This window comes from Aspergillus tubingensis, assembly GCF_013340325.1.
Source record: "Aspergillus tubingensis WU-2223L DNA, scaffold_3, whole genome shotgun sequence".
NCBI classification, from domain to species: Eukaryota; Fungi; Ascomycota; class Eurotiomycetes; order Eurotiales; family Aspergillaceae; genus Aspergillus; species Aspergillus tubingensis.
Genome location: NW_023336277.1, coordinates 3,224,063 through 3,236,535, shown reverse-complemented (window position 1 = coordinate 3,236,535; position 12,473 = coordinate 3,224,063). Strand labels below are relative to the sequence as shown.

The window sequence follows — 12,473 nt, the reverse complement described above, 5'->3', positions numbered from 1 at the left end:
CACCAAGGGTACTCCGCACTACCCATTGGGTAGTGCACGGTCATTTCTCTGAATGCTGGAAGACACTCCCGGCCATTGGATAAACACGTTCGAATTAGAGTCAATATGCCAGGTGGGTAGCGATGATGGTGGCTCGAAGCCTCGAACACCTTGGTTTGGAAAAGATAGATAGCTCGTCAATGGTATAGACTCTAATCGCCATTATTATCACATCACCCAAGATGTGGTCCTGGCACCCTTGAGCATGGCCACTATTCGATTGTCCACGATTATTGTCCCAATCCATCAATGATAAGCCGAGGCTAGGCGCACGACGACGATCACCGAACAGGATCACAAACCAAGATACTTGTAGTTAGCTTACCAAGTACCAACAGACCACGGGCCCAATTGAAATTAAAGACCGAATCATCGCCGACGAAGCTCCCCGAGAAGCCGGGTCAGATCGAGATTAGGGAGGATCTCAAGGGAGGACGAGGTTGAGCAGAGACCCGTCTGAGCTCAGTGAAGAGGAGAAGTTGTTTGGACGGCGCGGAAACTATCGAGCGGATCGGCAGCCTAAGGCCGCCAGTCCACCCAATCGGGATCGCGCCTCAGGCCGCCCTGACTCGTGATCTTCGATGCTTCCGCCTATCATGTGCTTTTCCCCTCTGCACTTTCTCCCCCTCTTGCCTTTACTGTCCATTGTTCTCTCTTCCAACTCCATCCTTCATCTAATCTAGGCTACTATAGTTCCTCTCTGCTCTCAGGGCAAAGGGCACTTTGTCCCGCCTAAACTGAAACGTCTGCACCGATAGTCAAGTGCCCCACCATGTCGGTCCAGGCTCTTTATCAACCTCCCCTCCGATGCCATGCAACAATCCGAAGTGCTCGTCCACATCTCCGCCCCCAGCACCGTGGCCGATGATGCCGGCTACCGCGCTCAGGTCGAAGCAATCCTCAGTTTTCAACCCTTCTCTCGTCAGCTCATAACCTTACGATCTGATGACAGCGAAGCCATCCCCACTGTAACGGAAGCCGGTCCCTCCTATACCCAGGAACAACACAATGCCAGCTCTGCTACACTCAAGCCTCCAGACCCTGGAGCAGCCTCACCAGCCCAGCGACCAAGTCAACATGACAAGGACTCGCTCGGAACCCCCCTGAGTGTCATTCCCGATTCTCAGCCTGAGCGAATCCCCCCGGAGCCAGTCGACTTGCAGGAAATTGCCCTTCCCCAACCAAGTCCAACACCCCGTCGCAAATCGACCGATACGAATGGCCTACCTCCTACGAAGCGAAGTCGTCTAGACTCCCTTCCACCAGTCATCGGTACAACACCCCCGGACGAGCATCTCAACAACCTCAGCCCACCAAACAACGACACCACCAAAGAAGCCGCCCCCCAAACACCAAAGGACATCACCCTACACCTCCCCCTAGAAATCAAGCCCAACCCACCTCCCATATCAACAAACCCCTTCACAACCCACATCACCCCGACTCTAAAGATGCTCTCCACCCGCCTCAACCCCTCCCGCACATACACTCCCCTCCAACAAACCCGACCCCTCGACGACCTCGAAAGAGGACATTGGTACCTCCGCCTCAATCTCACCGACACCCTAAACCCAAAGCCACCCTCCAGCACCACCTGGGACATGCCACTCTTCACGCGCTTCTGGACCTTCCTAACGGATTTCATCGCCAAAGAAGGCCGCGCTGGCTGGGGTGTCTGGTGCATTCTGGAGGATGATGGCTCAGATAAACCCGCACCGTCGCCTCAGAATGGACTCGAGGATGGTGGGGTGGAGAAACCAACAAGACCAGTAACCCTGAAGGTCTACGCATGGGGCGAGATAGCCTCTCATATATATCTGCTTTTATTCCTGGCGAGTGAGCGTCGCGTTCGCAGGATGGGACTGCAGTGGCGTGATAGTGCAGATGATGTCGTGATTCAGATGCCGTAGGAATCATCTTGGGTGGATGCTGTTCCCCAATACCTTTGGGGGGATTCTTTTCGTAGTATATAAATAATACTATACTCATGGAGCATCAGCGATGCGCTATATATGTACATACTCTTTCAAAATTACAGCTGTATCTGGACCTGTTATTCTGTATAGTACTACTTATAATTTCACGCGGAGTAATACTTCTATAGAAATCGTAAGAGTACTAATGGCTACTACTTTTGCGAATATAAATAAAAGCCCATTCGCTTTATCGAAGGTAGGATACATCAGTCCAATGCGCTGATAACGACAAAGAATGCGTGTAACTGGCCATATGTCATTGAGCTTATGGTACGAGAATATCGAGCTGATAGATAAGATAGATACTATGGTACAATCCGAGGGACGCCAAGACCAGAAAACGAAACGAAGGAAGCTAACGAGAGAAAAGAGCATGCAGCTTTGGGTTTCGGCATCCCGAAAAATGGTTAAGTAACAGTCACAGAGCCAACTCGTGGCCGCATGAGGGCACAAGGAAACACGCCATATTCTGTAGAGAAAAGAAAATTAGGCACAATCTCAGCCGAGCTCATGTTTCACGTTTGGATAGACGAGAAGCGTCGAGAAGAACGGTTAAAGGAGAAGGAAGAACCAAAGAAATCGGAAACTGATAGGAGACAATTTCGGCTCATGTACGAAAAAGATGAAGAAGTATGACAGACACGGATCAATGCACGGCATATGCGGTGAGACATCAAATATGTAACTGGCTTTGTGAAAATGCAGGAACGACAGACCAGTGAACGCCATTTGCACGGAGGAAATTTCTGTTATAGATGTCTAATAGTTCAACTCTCCGCTGCCAGAGCCACCGACCGCATCGAGATCCTCGTAGCTCTTGAGGCTGCGACCTTGTACGGCTTCGCGCGGGCCCATGCCTTGCTGACCGGCACCGGCGTCGACAAAGCCGCTGGCTCCCACCAAGGCGGCGGCAGGATGTCCAGGGGGAATGTATGGCGGTCCAGAACTGGCCGGCAGGCGACCACCAGATCCATACATGCTGGACATGCCACGGACGGGGCTCAGACGGCCGCTTCCAGTGCCTGGGGCGCCATGCCGATTGCCACGTCTGTCATAAGGACCTGATCGGTTATTATAACGCCCGCCGCCACGGCGCATGACGCCTGGTTGATGCAAACCTGGGCCGTCTGCAGATACCATTCCATTACCACTCCACGAGGGGTTATTAACACCCATAAATCCGGGTACTCCCGACCCTGGCACACTCTGGAAGCTTGGGGGGACATTTCCGCTGCCTGCAAGGTAAGGCGGCATTGACGCTAGGCTGAAACCACGTGGTGTACCGGTCTGGCCTTGACCAGAGTTAAGAGGGAAATGCCCGTTACTATTAGCGTCGGACCGCGAAGGAGCAATCCGCGCAGGGTCGAGAACGTAGGCATTGACCAGAGCGAGCTGTATCATCATGAGTATTCGTCCGCACGGAACACGTTAAAGAAGTATCACTTACATCACTGCGAATGTTCTCAAACCATTCGGTATGACGCTTTTCGACATGCTTACGCCAGAAATGCTCCGCCTTGAACAGCTTGGTGCATTCAGGGACTTTGCAGCGATACTTGGACTCATCCTCCTGCTTCATATACTTTGCGAGCTCTTCCTCCAAGGCGTCTTCAACGGGCTTGCCACCCAGCTTCCCGATATCGACATTCTCTGGCTCAAGGATCTGCAAAAGTTTGTCCTCGAATGTCTTGACCCAGTTGAATGCACGCTGAAGCTGTTGTTCGGTCTTGGAGTTGAAACGCTGTGGCCGCTTCTCCTCCGATACAGGCGGCTGCTCCTCGCCCTCTTCACTAGGTTCCTTCTTTTTGACAGGGAACGGCTGCCCAAGAGCGCTAGCCCGGGCCACAGCCTTCGACTGTGTCGTGAGACCGGCCCGGGGTCGACGGAGATGTCCACCAGGGCATTTACGAGCAAGCTCATGCACAGAGTCACTCTCGAAGACACAGAAGAAACAGAAATTGTAGACCCGGCGAAGGTATTCAACCATCAGATCCAACTTCTTCTTCTTGGCCAAGAGCTCCTCATCATCGAGTTCGTCGTCTTCCCATCCTTCCTGTTCTTCGCCCTCTTCTGCCTCGCCTTCATCAATATCATCGGCATCGTAGTCGGGCTTTCTCTTTTTGACACTGACAGGCCCCGTGACAGGCGGCTGAAGCCAGCCTTTGCCGCGCAATTCCTCGACTCGCTCTTCGATTTTGGAGAACCCGTCAGCACCTGCTCCCATCTCATCATCGAGTTTCGACACCAGTCTCCTTGCCAGCTCCAGGTCTCGCGAAATCCGCTCTGGCGACGAAAAGAGATCCCACAAGGCCTTCTTACGGGGTTGCGACGGCGGGACATGAACACCCACGTGGCAGACAAAGTCACCATGAACAGGATCATGGATCGTTTTGTCGTTGATTGCTTCAAGCGCCTTCTCGGCAGCAGTCTGTGTCCCCGATCCATTGGCCGCGTGATCATGTTCCATTTCCTCACCCTCTTCCTCCCTTCCATCCCCCCTCTCGACGACCTCGACGTCAGGCGCAGGATGGAGCATGATCCATCCCATCCGATGGTACTTCTTCGACGGATTGGGGTCGCTGAGACTAAGCCACTTGAATCCACCATCTTCCTCACCCAAATGCTCCTTACAGAACTCTTCGATCTTCTCGCGGCTAACATTGGGCGCTAGAGTCTTGATCAAGAGGGCAGACTGAGACAGAGCTTCGTCACGCAAGTCACCGCCTCTTGCTGGGAGCAAGTCCAGAACACCCAGGGTTTCACCAACCGCGGTGGTTTCGCCCTCTTCCTTCTCAATGACACCGCCTGCCCCGTCACTTTCACTCTTGTAAATGCCTTCAAGCGTGAACTCATCAAAGAGACCACTCTCGAGGTCTCTCTCCCATTGTTGATAGGCGCCCATGCGGAAATCCATCAGTTGACGACGAAGAGGATCCCTGACCTCAGGAACGTAGCGCTCTCTGAACCACTCCTCGTTTCGATGATGCTGGACGAAAGCACGGGCCATCTTCGCTTGAAGGTTCACCTTGTATGAATCGTAAGCCGCCTGGATCTGTGCTCTCTCTCTTTCCCGGTCTTCACGAGCCTCCCGCTCCCCCTTGACGCGATCAGAAGGACGCCGACCGCCGTGCTTGGCGCGTTCCTTTTCTTCTTTGATCGACTGCTCCGCGCGCCACCATTCGGCAAACCAATTGAACCCCACTTGAAACTCCAGGGTTAAAGGGTTCGGAAGCGGATTGGTGGGAAGAGGGCGCTTGACAGAATCTTGTCCTGGGACATAGCGGTCGATGTTGGCAACGTTCGGCGAAGGCGCACGGCGACGGTCCTCGCGGTCACGCCCGGCATGCTCCCGAGAGGCAGCATAATAGTCGTCTCGCGAGGCACGGCGATCAGAAGGTTCGTAGCGGTCGATCATAACGGGTGAGCGAGAACGACCGCGTGCTCGGCGTCGATCCTGAGATACTGCGTACGTACCAGTGGTTAGATTGAATGGCCGAGAGCATCCGGATGGTAGTCTAGGAGCTAGAAACTTACCAGGTGACCTGCGACGGTATGAGTCCACTGGGACCCTAGAAGCATAGGGATCGCCAGCTTCCCGGCTCCTGCCGGGGGACCCGTAACTCTCATATGAGTCCATGGGGACGAGGTTATGCAAAATCGCGTCGACCGGAGCTCTTGTAGGTCGTAACGGAGAGAATCGGAGCCGGCTACCAGACAATGGCCGTGGGTCGCGCCCAGGACGGTAAGGACAGAAGGCGTAAGCTAAGATCCGAAATGATCAACATTAGAGCAAGTCCTTCACGTGTGCAAAAGTGCCGGGTGGGTTGGACGTTGACGAAGCAGGGTTAAGGGGCGAGTTGGGCAAGAAGAAGATGCAAATGAAGCTGGTTGCCGGGGGCCGGCCATGGAAGAGATAGACAAGGCATGATTCTGGATAACGATGACAAGGGCGAACCCGGAAACTGAGAAGATGAAACGCAAGTGCGCTCGCGAGAGCCAAGAGAAGACGAGAGAAAAGAGAGGGCACAAGGTAGACAATAGAGAGTAGTTGATCAATCAGCACGGAGTGTGGTGCGAGCCAATAATGGCGCGACGATAAAAGGAGGGAGTCCAAGATGAGGTTTTGAGTAAAGAAAAAGAGACGGGATGAAGAAGCACAAGTGAGGCGCGGATCCAAGTGAATTGGATGGATGACAGGGGAAGGTTGGACTGAGATAATTGAGCAGGGGCAAGGGGACGATGAGAGACAAGGGCGCTGCAATGGAATTGACTGAACACAATAGAGAGAGAAGAGAGAGAATGAGAGAGAGGATTGAATGGCAAGGCAGGCGACCTACAAGAGAAGCCTTAAGAGGAGAGAATTGGAGATCCAACGAGATGCGAAGATGATGGACGGAGTACTAAGTCCAATCCGAGCTGAGCAGATCAGACGATATAGACGGAAATCGCAACAGACCGGGACTAATCACCGGGCAAGGCGTGATGATATATAAAAGGAAGTTTTGTGGGGGGAGTCAGAGGGAGAGGAGAGAGAGAGGAGAAGAAGAAGGGAAGGAGGAGAGAAGGCGAGAGAGGGAAGGGAAAGCAGCGAAGGAGAGAGACAGGATTGGGGAGTGAGGCTGGAGCGCCGGAGAAGGGAGTCCCGCCTAGTCCCGACCGGGCATAGCGCCCCCGGGTTGCCTTTTGGTCGCCGCTTCGTCAAATAATCAATAACATGGAGATACATTATTCATGAAACGGTGTGTACGCCTCGTCTCTCATTACCCCTAAGCAGGCTTATAGCAGGCAATTGAAAGAAATTCATCTCACTCACCTGGCATCTCGGATCCCTGAGTTTCAGGGTAATATGATTCTTTAGCAATCTGATGCTGGTAAAACCATGCCAACAACGGGTGGCAAATAGAGACGAGGGAAGCTCTCGGCTCAGTCGCAGCTATAGATTGAACCACCAAACTGGGAGAAATAGGAAGATGGAACCAGCATGGATCTGGGGGAGCAGGATTGAGAAGAGGAGCAATGCGAAGCCTGTCTTACGATGAATACAGTGCACATCTGTCAGCATCATCTATCTCGGAATTCACTATACCAATTTCACTCCCCTCTTACTTCATCCGAGGCAATGTGAAGACTCGCGGCCTGCTAACTCTATTCTACTCAAAGCACTCACACCGTAGGGACCTGCTCTAAGGTCAGGCCACGAGAACAAGGCATGCACGACTAAGAACGAGTTCGCCAAGTATGTCTTGATATTTGTACACGACTAGTAGGGGAATCATCCGTTGAAGATCAGGGTAATATATCAAACGAGGCATCAAAGGGGGCAACAGAGAAGGGCAGGAGGAAAACAAGCATCGGCTGTGACAGCCCAAGACCACCACAGCCTCGCATGTCAGACCACACTCGTCGATGCAGATTCAAAGAGAGTGGCATCGCATGGGGGCCTCGCAGCCGCACCGAAGACGGAAAGATCCCAAGTCACATTATGCACTACCCCAATGGCACAAACAGTCAATCGGGGCGTTCCATAAAATGCACGGAATGAAGACCGTCGTCGAATTCTCCAGTCGGGAACGTTCCATTTCCAAACAAATTCCCAGAGAAAGGCGACCGTCGGACAGTGCCTAGTGTTTCGACTTTTGCTGGGCAAATACGCGACACCGAACCAAGACATGCGTGCACCATCCACCGCCAAGGGATGTAGGCTCTGTCGCCGCGCCACCCAACCTCGGGGTTTAATTTTACCAGCGATGGGCTTCAATCTAATACCAACCAAGGCCCGAAGCACGACGCAAAAGAACGGATCCGGATCAAAGCGGCGGACTCAGGCACAGGGGAAGAAGGAACACAGTACACCAAAGTTGCCAATGACATTGAGTTGCTTGTCGACAAGGGAGCTTGACGAGAAGACATATAAGAAGGCTGCCGCCAGCTGTGAAAACCACGACCTTCAGGTATTAGAGACCGGGTCATGCAGCATCGACAGTGGGACGAACGTAACAATTCATGAGTTTGAGAATCGTGCACCATCCCGAGAAATGAAAAAGAAAATAACAAAACATAATCATCTCATACATGCAATCCTAACAGGCTGAACATCGTTAGATGAAAGAAAATAGGAAAATAGTAATAATACTTCGTGCCAGCATAACAATATAAACAGACATAAAAGTTTCAAACGGATGAAACGAGGCGTTTCCGACGAAACCAGAGGGAGGTGGGAATAACGTCAATAAGTACGAGAGAAGATGGGGCAGTTGCGCGTCGCTCGCTGCGGGGAGTAAAGGTCAAGGAAGACGGGGGTAAAAGAAATTCCAGACATCCATCCATCATAAAGGGCTATTGTGGGTAAGCAGGATTTTCGCAAGACGATCCTGGAGTAAGGTACCGCTCAACCATCCTCGTCGGACAGCTCAGCAGATTCGTTCTCGCTTTCGTCCGCACTAGTGCTCGGTTTCGCACTGGTTTTCGTCTTTTTAGACGAGTTGATGGTGTCATCGTTGACATCACTTGATTTTCGTTTCTGTGCAGAAGGCGGGTTATCGCCAGGAGGTTTCACCGCATTATCATCAGCGGCTTCAAGCCCAGAGGTCGTAGATCCGGATGCTTGCTTCTTCTCCATAGCAGCCACTTCGTCAGCCGTTAAGAATCGCCCGCCGGGACCACGAGGGCGGCGCATGGCATGGTTGTGACGCGATTCGTGCAGATATGGCTTACGGCCCTTGGACGTGAGCCGCAATTGCTCCTCCAGTTTTTGGCGAGCCACTCGGCGTTTCAGGATGCGATGAAACTGCTTCGCGTTCACGTATAACGGCGATTCCTCAGCGGCGCCAGCGACCATATCCGGCGAAGGTTGGCTCTGCTGGACAGGCGGCTGAGGTGGTGGCGGCATAGATGGGGGCACCGAAGGCCGGCCGGCATGATTGATAAGTGGTTGGGCATTCTGAACATGTGGGCTACTGACATGGCTCATGCGACGTTGCTGCATCTGGGCGTTCTGGGACATCTGTACCTGGGATCCCATCGATGGCATCTGGCCAGGAATCTGGGGTGGAGAACGAGGATTGCGGTCACTCTTGACCTGCACCCCAGCCATGCGCGGCGATCCGCGGGGACCAGGAGCCATCTGGCCAGCCATCGAATCTTGATGTAGAGGATAGAATTGGCCCGATGCTGCAGCGGTGGCCATTGCGGCCGCTTGGGTAGGGGAGATACCATACGTTTGTGGCATCGCCGTGGTGACTCCATACGACTGAGGGAAGTTCATTTGCTGATGTACAGAGCCCGGGGCATTTTGAGCAGGCTGATAATGAGATTGTGAGGGAACAATTGGGGACGCTTGATGTGTAGCGTGAGCTTGTTGCATGTGCGCTTGAGGGTTGGTGGGAGAAGTCATCGACCCCACCGTGGACCCAGCATTTTGAGGAGCCGTCTGATACGGGGCAGTGATGTGGGAAGAGGCGTGGGGATGCTGGCCATGAGGCTGTTGATACTGCGGCGGGTATTCCATCATGGAGCTGCGACGGGGTTTACCGTCAGGCTTCCAATTAGAGTCGTGATTGGAGTACCCTGGCTGTCAGGAACCAGGAGTCTAGGACCAATAATACGGCCAAAGATGGGCCAATCCCAAGGGATTTCACTCGTCTGAGACCGAAGTGGCGAAAATAAGGAAGAATGATAGGTTGTCAACAACACAGTTGCACTTGACAATATCACCGTCGTGCACAAAGGAAAGGCGGTTGTTTACTGATTCGACGAGTGAACTGCGAAAGTCTGCAGGCTCTGGTTCATAGTGTCAGCATGGAGCGCAGCGCCAAACGGTCACTGGATTGCGGGTGGGGGTTGGATGGGAACAGAGGAAGGGCGCTTACACCGGGGGCGCGTACCTCTGTTTTTGTTTTGCCAATACACCCACTCATCAACTTCTGGCGTCAAGAAAATTCGCCCAAAGGTGAACGCTTGTTTGCCGAAATGCTTCAGCCCGCTTTTTCCGGAGGTTCTGCGTCTTTTTGTGGAAATCTTACGTTCGCCTCCAAGTGTAACGTGGTTGGGCTTCGATGCAGGGAACCAGGATGTCCTCGACAAGATGTCGCACTTGATGCGTTGTCAGACAAAGCGCGATCTTCTTGATAATGGCGCTCAAGTCTATCACAGACACAAAGACTACGCAGTATAAGGAGACGACAACTGGCAGGCTACCTGGGTAATGCTGCTCAGTTCCTAAATTCGTCAGGCTGCTTGGCCACGTTCGTATGAGGCGGTGCTAGAGCAACCTGGTGAGTTAGTTCGCCTGGGCCCGGGAGTTTGGAATTATCCTGGTCCGCGGTCTCCCGAACTATAATGCCACTCGACGCTGTCGTCAGGGTACGCCTGAGAGGGGCTTGCACGGCTCAGTGGACTACAAAAGACTATTAGCATCTATCTTTCCCACCATCCCGAAACTTTCGGCTCCTGATTTGTGCGCTGTCACGATTGGAGGAGAGAGGGGGGGGGATAGGAACTGTCAATTTGATGGTGGTGGGGGGGTAAGGTAGGAGGGGGGGAAACATCGTGGCGGTTTAGTCTTTTCAGGGCTGAAGGATGTATGCGTTGGCAAGTGGAATCATGATGCAGCCGGCAACATACCTTGTTCAAAAGCGACGCACTCGCGACCCCAAACAAGGGTAGGCGGAGTTTTGCGCGCGCGCGCAAAAACGGCACTTGAAAACAGGGAATCAAACAGCCGTGACGGAGGAGCTATTCTGCAGTCTCCGACCGTAGAAAATCGGATGCGCGCCTATTGACAGGTCATGGTGTTAGATAGCTGTCAGAGAAGGGCAAAGGCAAGGATTGACGCGTGGTGATTGGGCCATCATGGGGCGGGGAGTCGGAGTTGCAACTGAAACGCGACAAGAAAACATAACAATGCATAAGCCATAGCAGAAGCTCACAGGGACCGGGGATGATAGGATGAGTCGCAGAGGGTCTTGCGTGCAGTACTTAGAGTACATGCGACACTAAATCTAATGGTTTGATTTGCTTTTGAAGGTGGGTAACGCCAGCCATAACTTTTGGGGGGGGGGAGGAGTAGCAGGAGGGTGGGCAGTAGGGAATCACAGCGCTGTCGCGGTTTGCGGGCCGCGGCCAGAGAGGGAGCCAAGAACAACAACAGGCGGGCTTGCCTCGTGGTTTGAAAAGGTTAATTACCTTTATCAAGGGTTATTCTCCGCAGGTGGCAGAAAAGCCTCCAATGCAGAGCAACACAGAAAGGCGACTCGTTTTAATGATTTGACGAGGGCTTTCAGTCACGAGGGAAGGAACCTGTGATGATTCGCGGGGCGATGGCAACGCGACGAAGCTCTGCCAACGAGAGAAAGGCGGACAGGCAAAAGGGAAGGTCCGTTTCTTTCACCGCACGGTAGGCTGCCGCTGATGTCAGTCCGGCCCGGGTTGATCCGCGACCGAAGCGGCAAAACAAAATGGGAAATGATAAAAACACAATGACGGAGGGGTATATGGGTATATGGAAAACAGAAGGGCGCATGCATAAGAATAAACCACAGAAATAGAGCGAATAGAATAAACGGGAAATTAAAAATAAAATCAAAAAGTGGAGTGGTTCGGAGAACAAAGCAAAGAACTCAAAAGGAATAATACAAAAGACCAAAAATAGACTAGAATCAGTGGAGAGGGCTGTAGCTTATGGTCATAGCTACTAGATGTTTGGACAGCAGAAAGCAGATGCACCAGACAAACAATGGAAGTAACAGACAACTGATGGAGCGGGGGTGGGAAAGAAGAGAGTGAGTGAGTGAGTGAGAACCTCCAATGAATTGTGAAGATCCGGCCTCGGTACAACAAAGAATACAAATGATTGGGCGCGCGTCAAAATAAAGTATGCAATCACAAAATAGGAAAAAATACAAAGTTGAGCAAGGGGCAGCAGAAGCAGCAGTAGGTAGTAGATAGTATAAGATGGCTAAAAACGTACCTTAGATGATGATTCGACCACAACCGTGGTAATGACAGAAAGGGAGGATGGAAAATGATCAATCACGAGAGTGAAGCGGATGGGGTGGGAAGGAAGGGAAAGGCGGGCAGTGATTGGGTTGGACAAGAGCAGACGGGTTAATCTGAAGCCAGCCCAAGCAAGCAGCGAGTAGGAAAAAAACAAATTGGGAGGAAACCAATGGGCTCTGCGCAGCCAGGACAGTCCGACGTTGTTGACTGGAGGGCACGCAAGGACTGGAGAGGTTGGATGACCAACGAGAGGGAGCAGAGAGAGAAAGCCGCAGCGAGAAGAAGGGGCGAGCGATGGGGCATTTGTACCGGACGCGCTCAGAGGGTAGCTGAGTGGCTCGGCAGCTCGTTAGCGGACAAGGCGGCGAGGATTCAGACCAACAAAGGCCACGACCATACTGTCCGGTATCGACCCCAGGGTTCGCTCCACTTAGCGTCTGCGCTCTTTGCCCTATTGGGTAT

General features: G+C 52.6%; 4 protein-coding genes across 4 annotated transcripts; 1 reads left to right on the top strand and 3 right to left on the bottom strand.

Moving 5' to 3' along the window:
• Positions 1 to 851: 851 nt before the first annotated feature.
• On the top strand, positions 852 to 1,949 carry AtWU_02194 (uncharacterized protein; the record flags this gene model as incomplete). Its single annotated transcript, XM_035497308.1, has 1 exon — positions 852 to 1,949. One exon carries the CDS (start codon positions 852 to 854, stop codon positions 1,947 to 1,949), a length of 1,098 nt encoding a protein of 365 aa, XP_035353201.1.
• An 825-nt stretch (positions 1,950 to 2,774) lies between these two features.
• AtWU_02193 (putative arsenite resistance protein Ars2) lies at positions 2,775 to 6,835 on the bottom strand (the record flags this gene model as incomplete). The annotated part of the gene is made up of 5 exons (XM_035497307.1): positions 2,775 to 3,407; positions 3,463 to 5,477; positions 5,550 to 5,777; positions 6,353 to 6,361; positions 6,829 to 6,835. 5 exons carry the CDS (start codon positions 6,833 to 6,835, stop codon positions 2,775 to 2,777), a joined length of 2,892 nt encoding a protein of 963 aa, XP_035353200.1.
• A 1,568-nt stretch (positions 6,836 to 8,403) lies between these two features.
• Positions 8,404 to 9,525, bottom strand: hapB (transcription activator HAP2; the record flags this gene model as incomplete). The annotated part of the gene is made up of 1 exon (XM_035497306.1): positions 8,404 to 9,525. The coding sequence occupies one exon, from the start codon at positions 9,523 to 9,525 to the stop codon at positions 8,404 to 8,406; it is 1,122 nt and encodes a 373-aa protein (XP_035353199.1).
• An 877-nt stretch (positions 9,526 to 10,402) lies between these two features.
• AtWU_02191 (uncharacterized protein) lies at positions 10,403 to 11,002 on the bottom strand (the record flags this gene model as incomplete). The annotated part of the gene is made up of 3 exons (XM_035497305.1): positions 10,403 to 10,410; positions 10,638 to 10,788; positions 10,943 to 11,002. The coding sequence occupies 3 exons, from the start codon at positions 11,000 to 11,002 to the stop codon at positions 10,403 to 10,405; spliced, it is 219 nt and encodes a 72-aa protein (XP_035353198.1).
• Between the last annotated feature and the right edge of the window lie 1,471 nt (positions 11,003 to 12,473).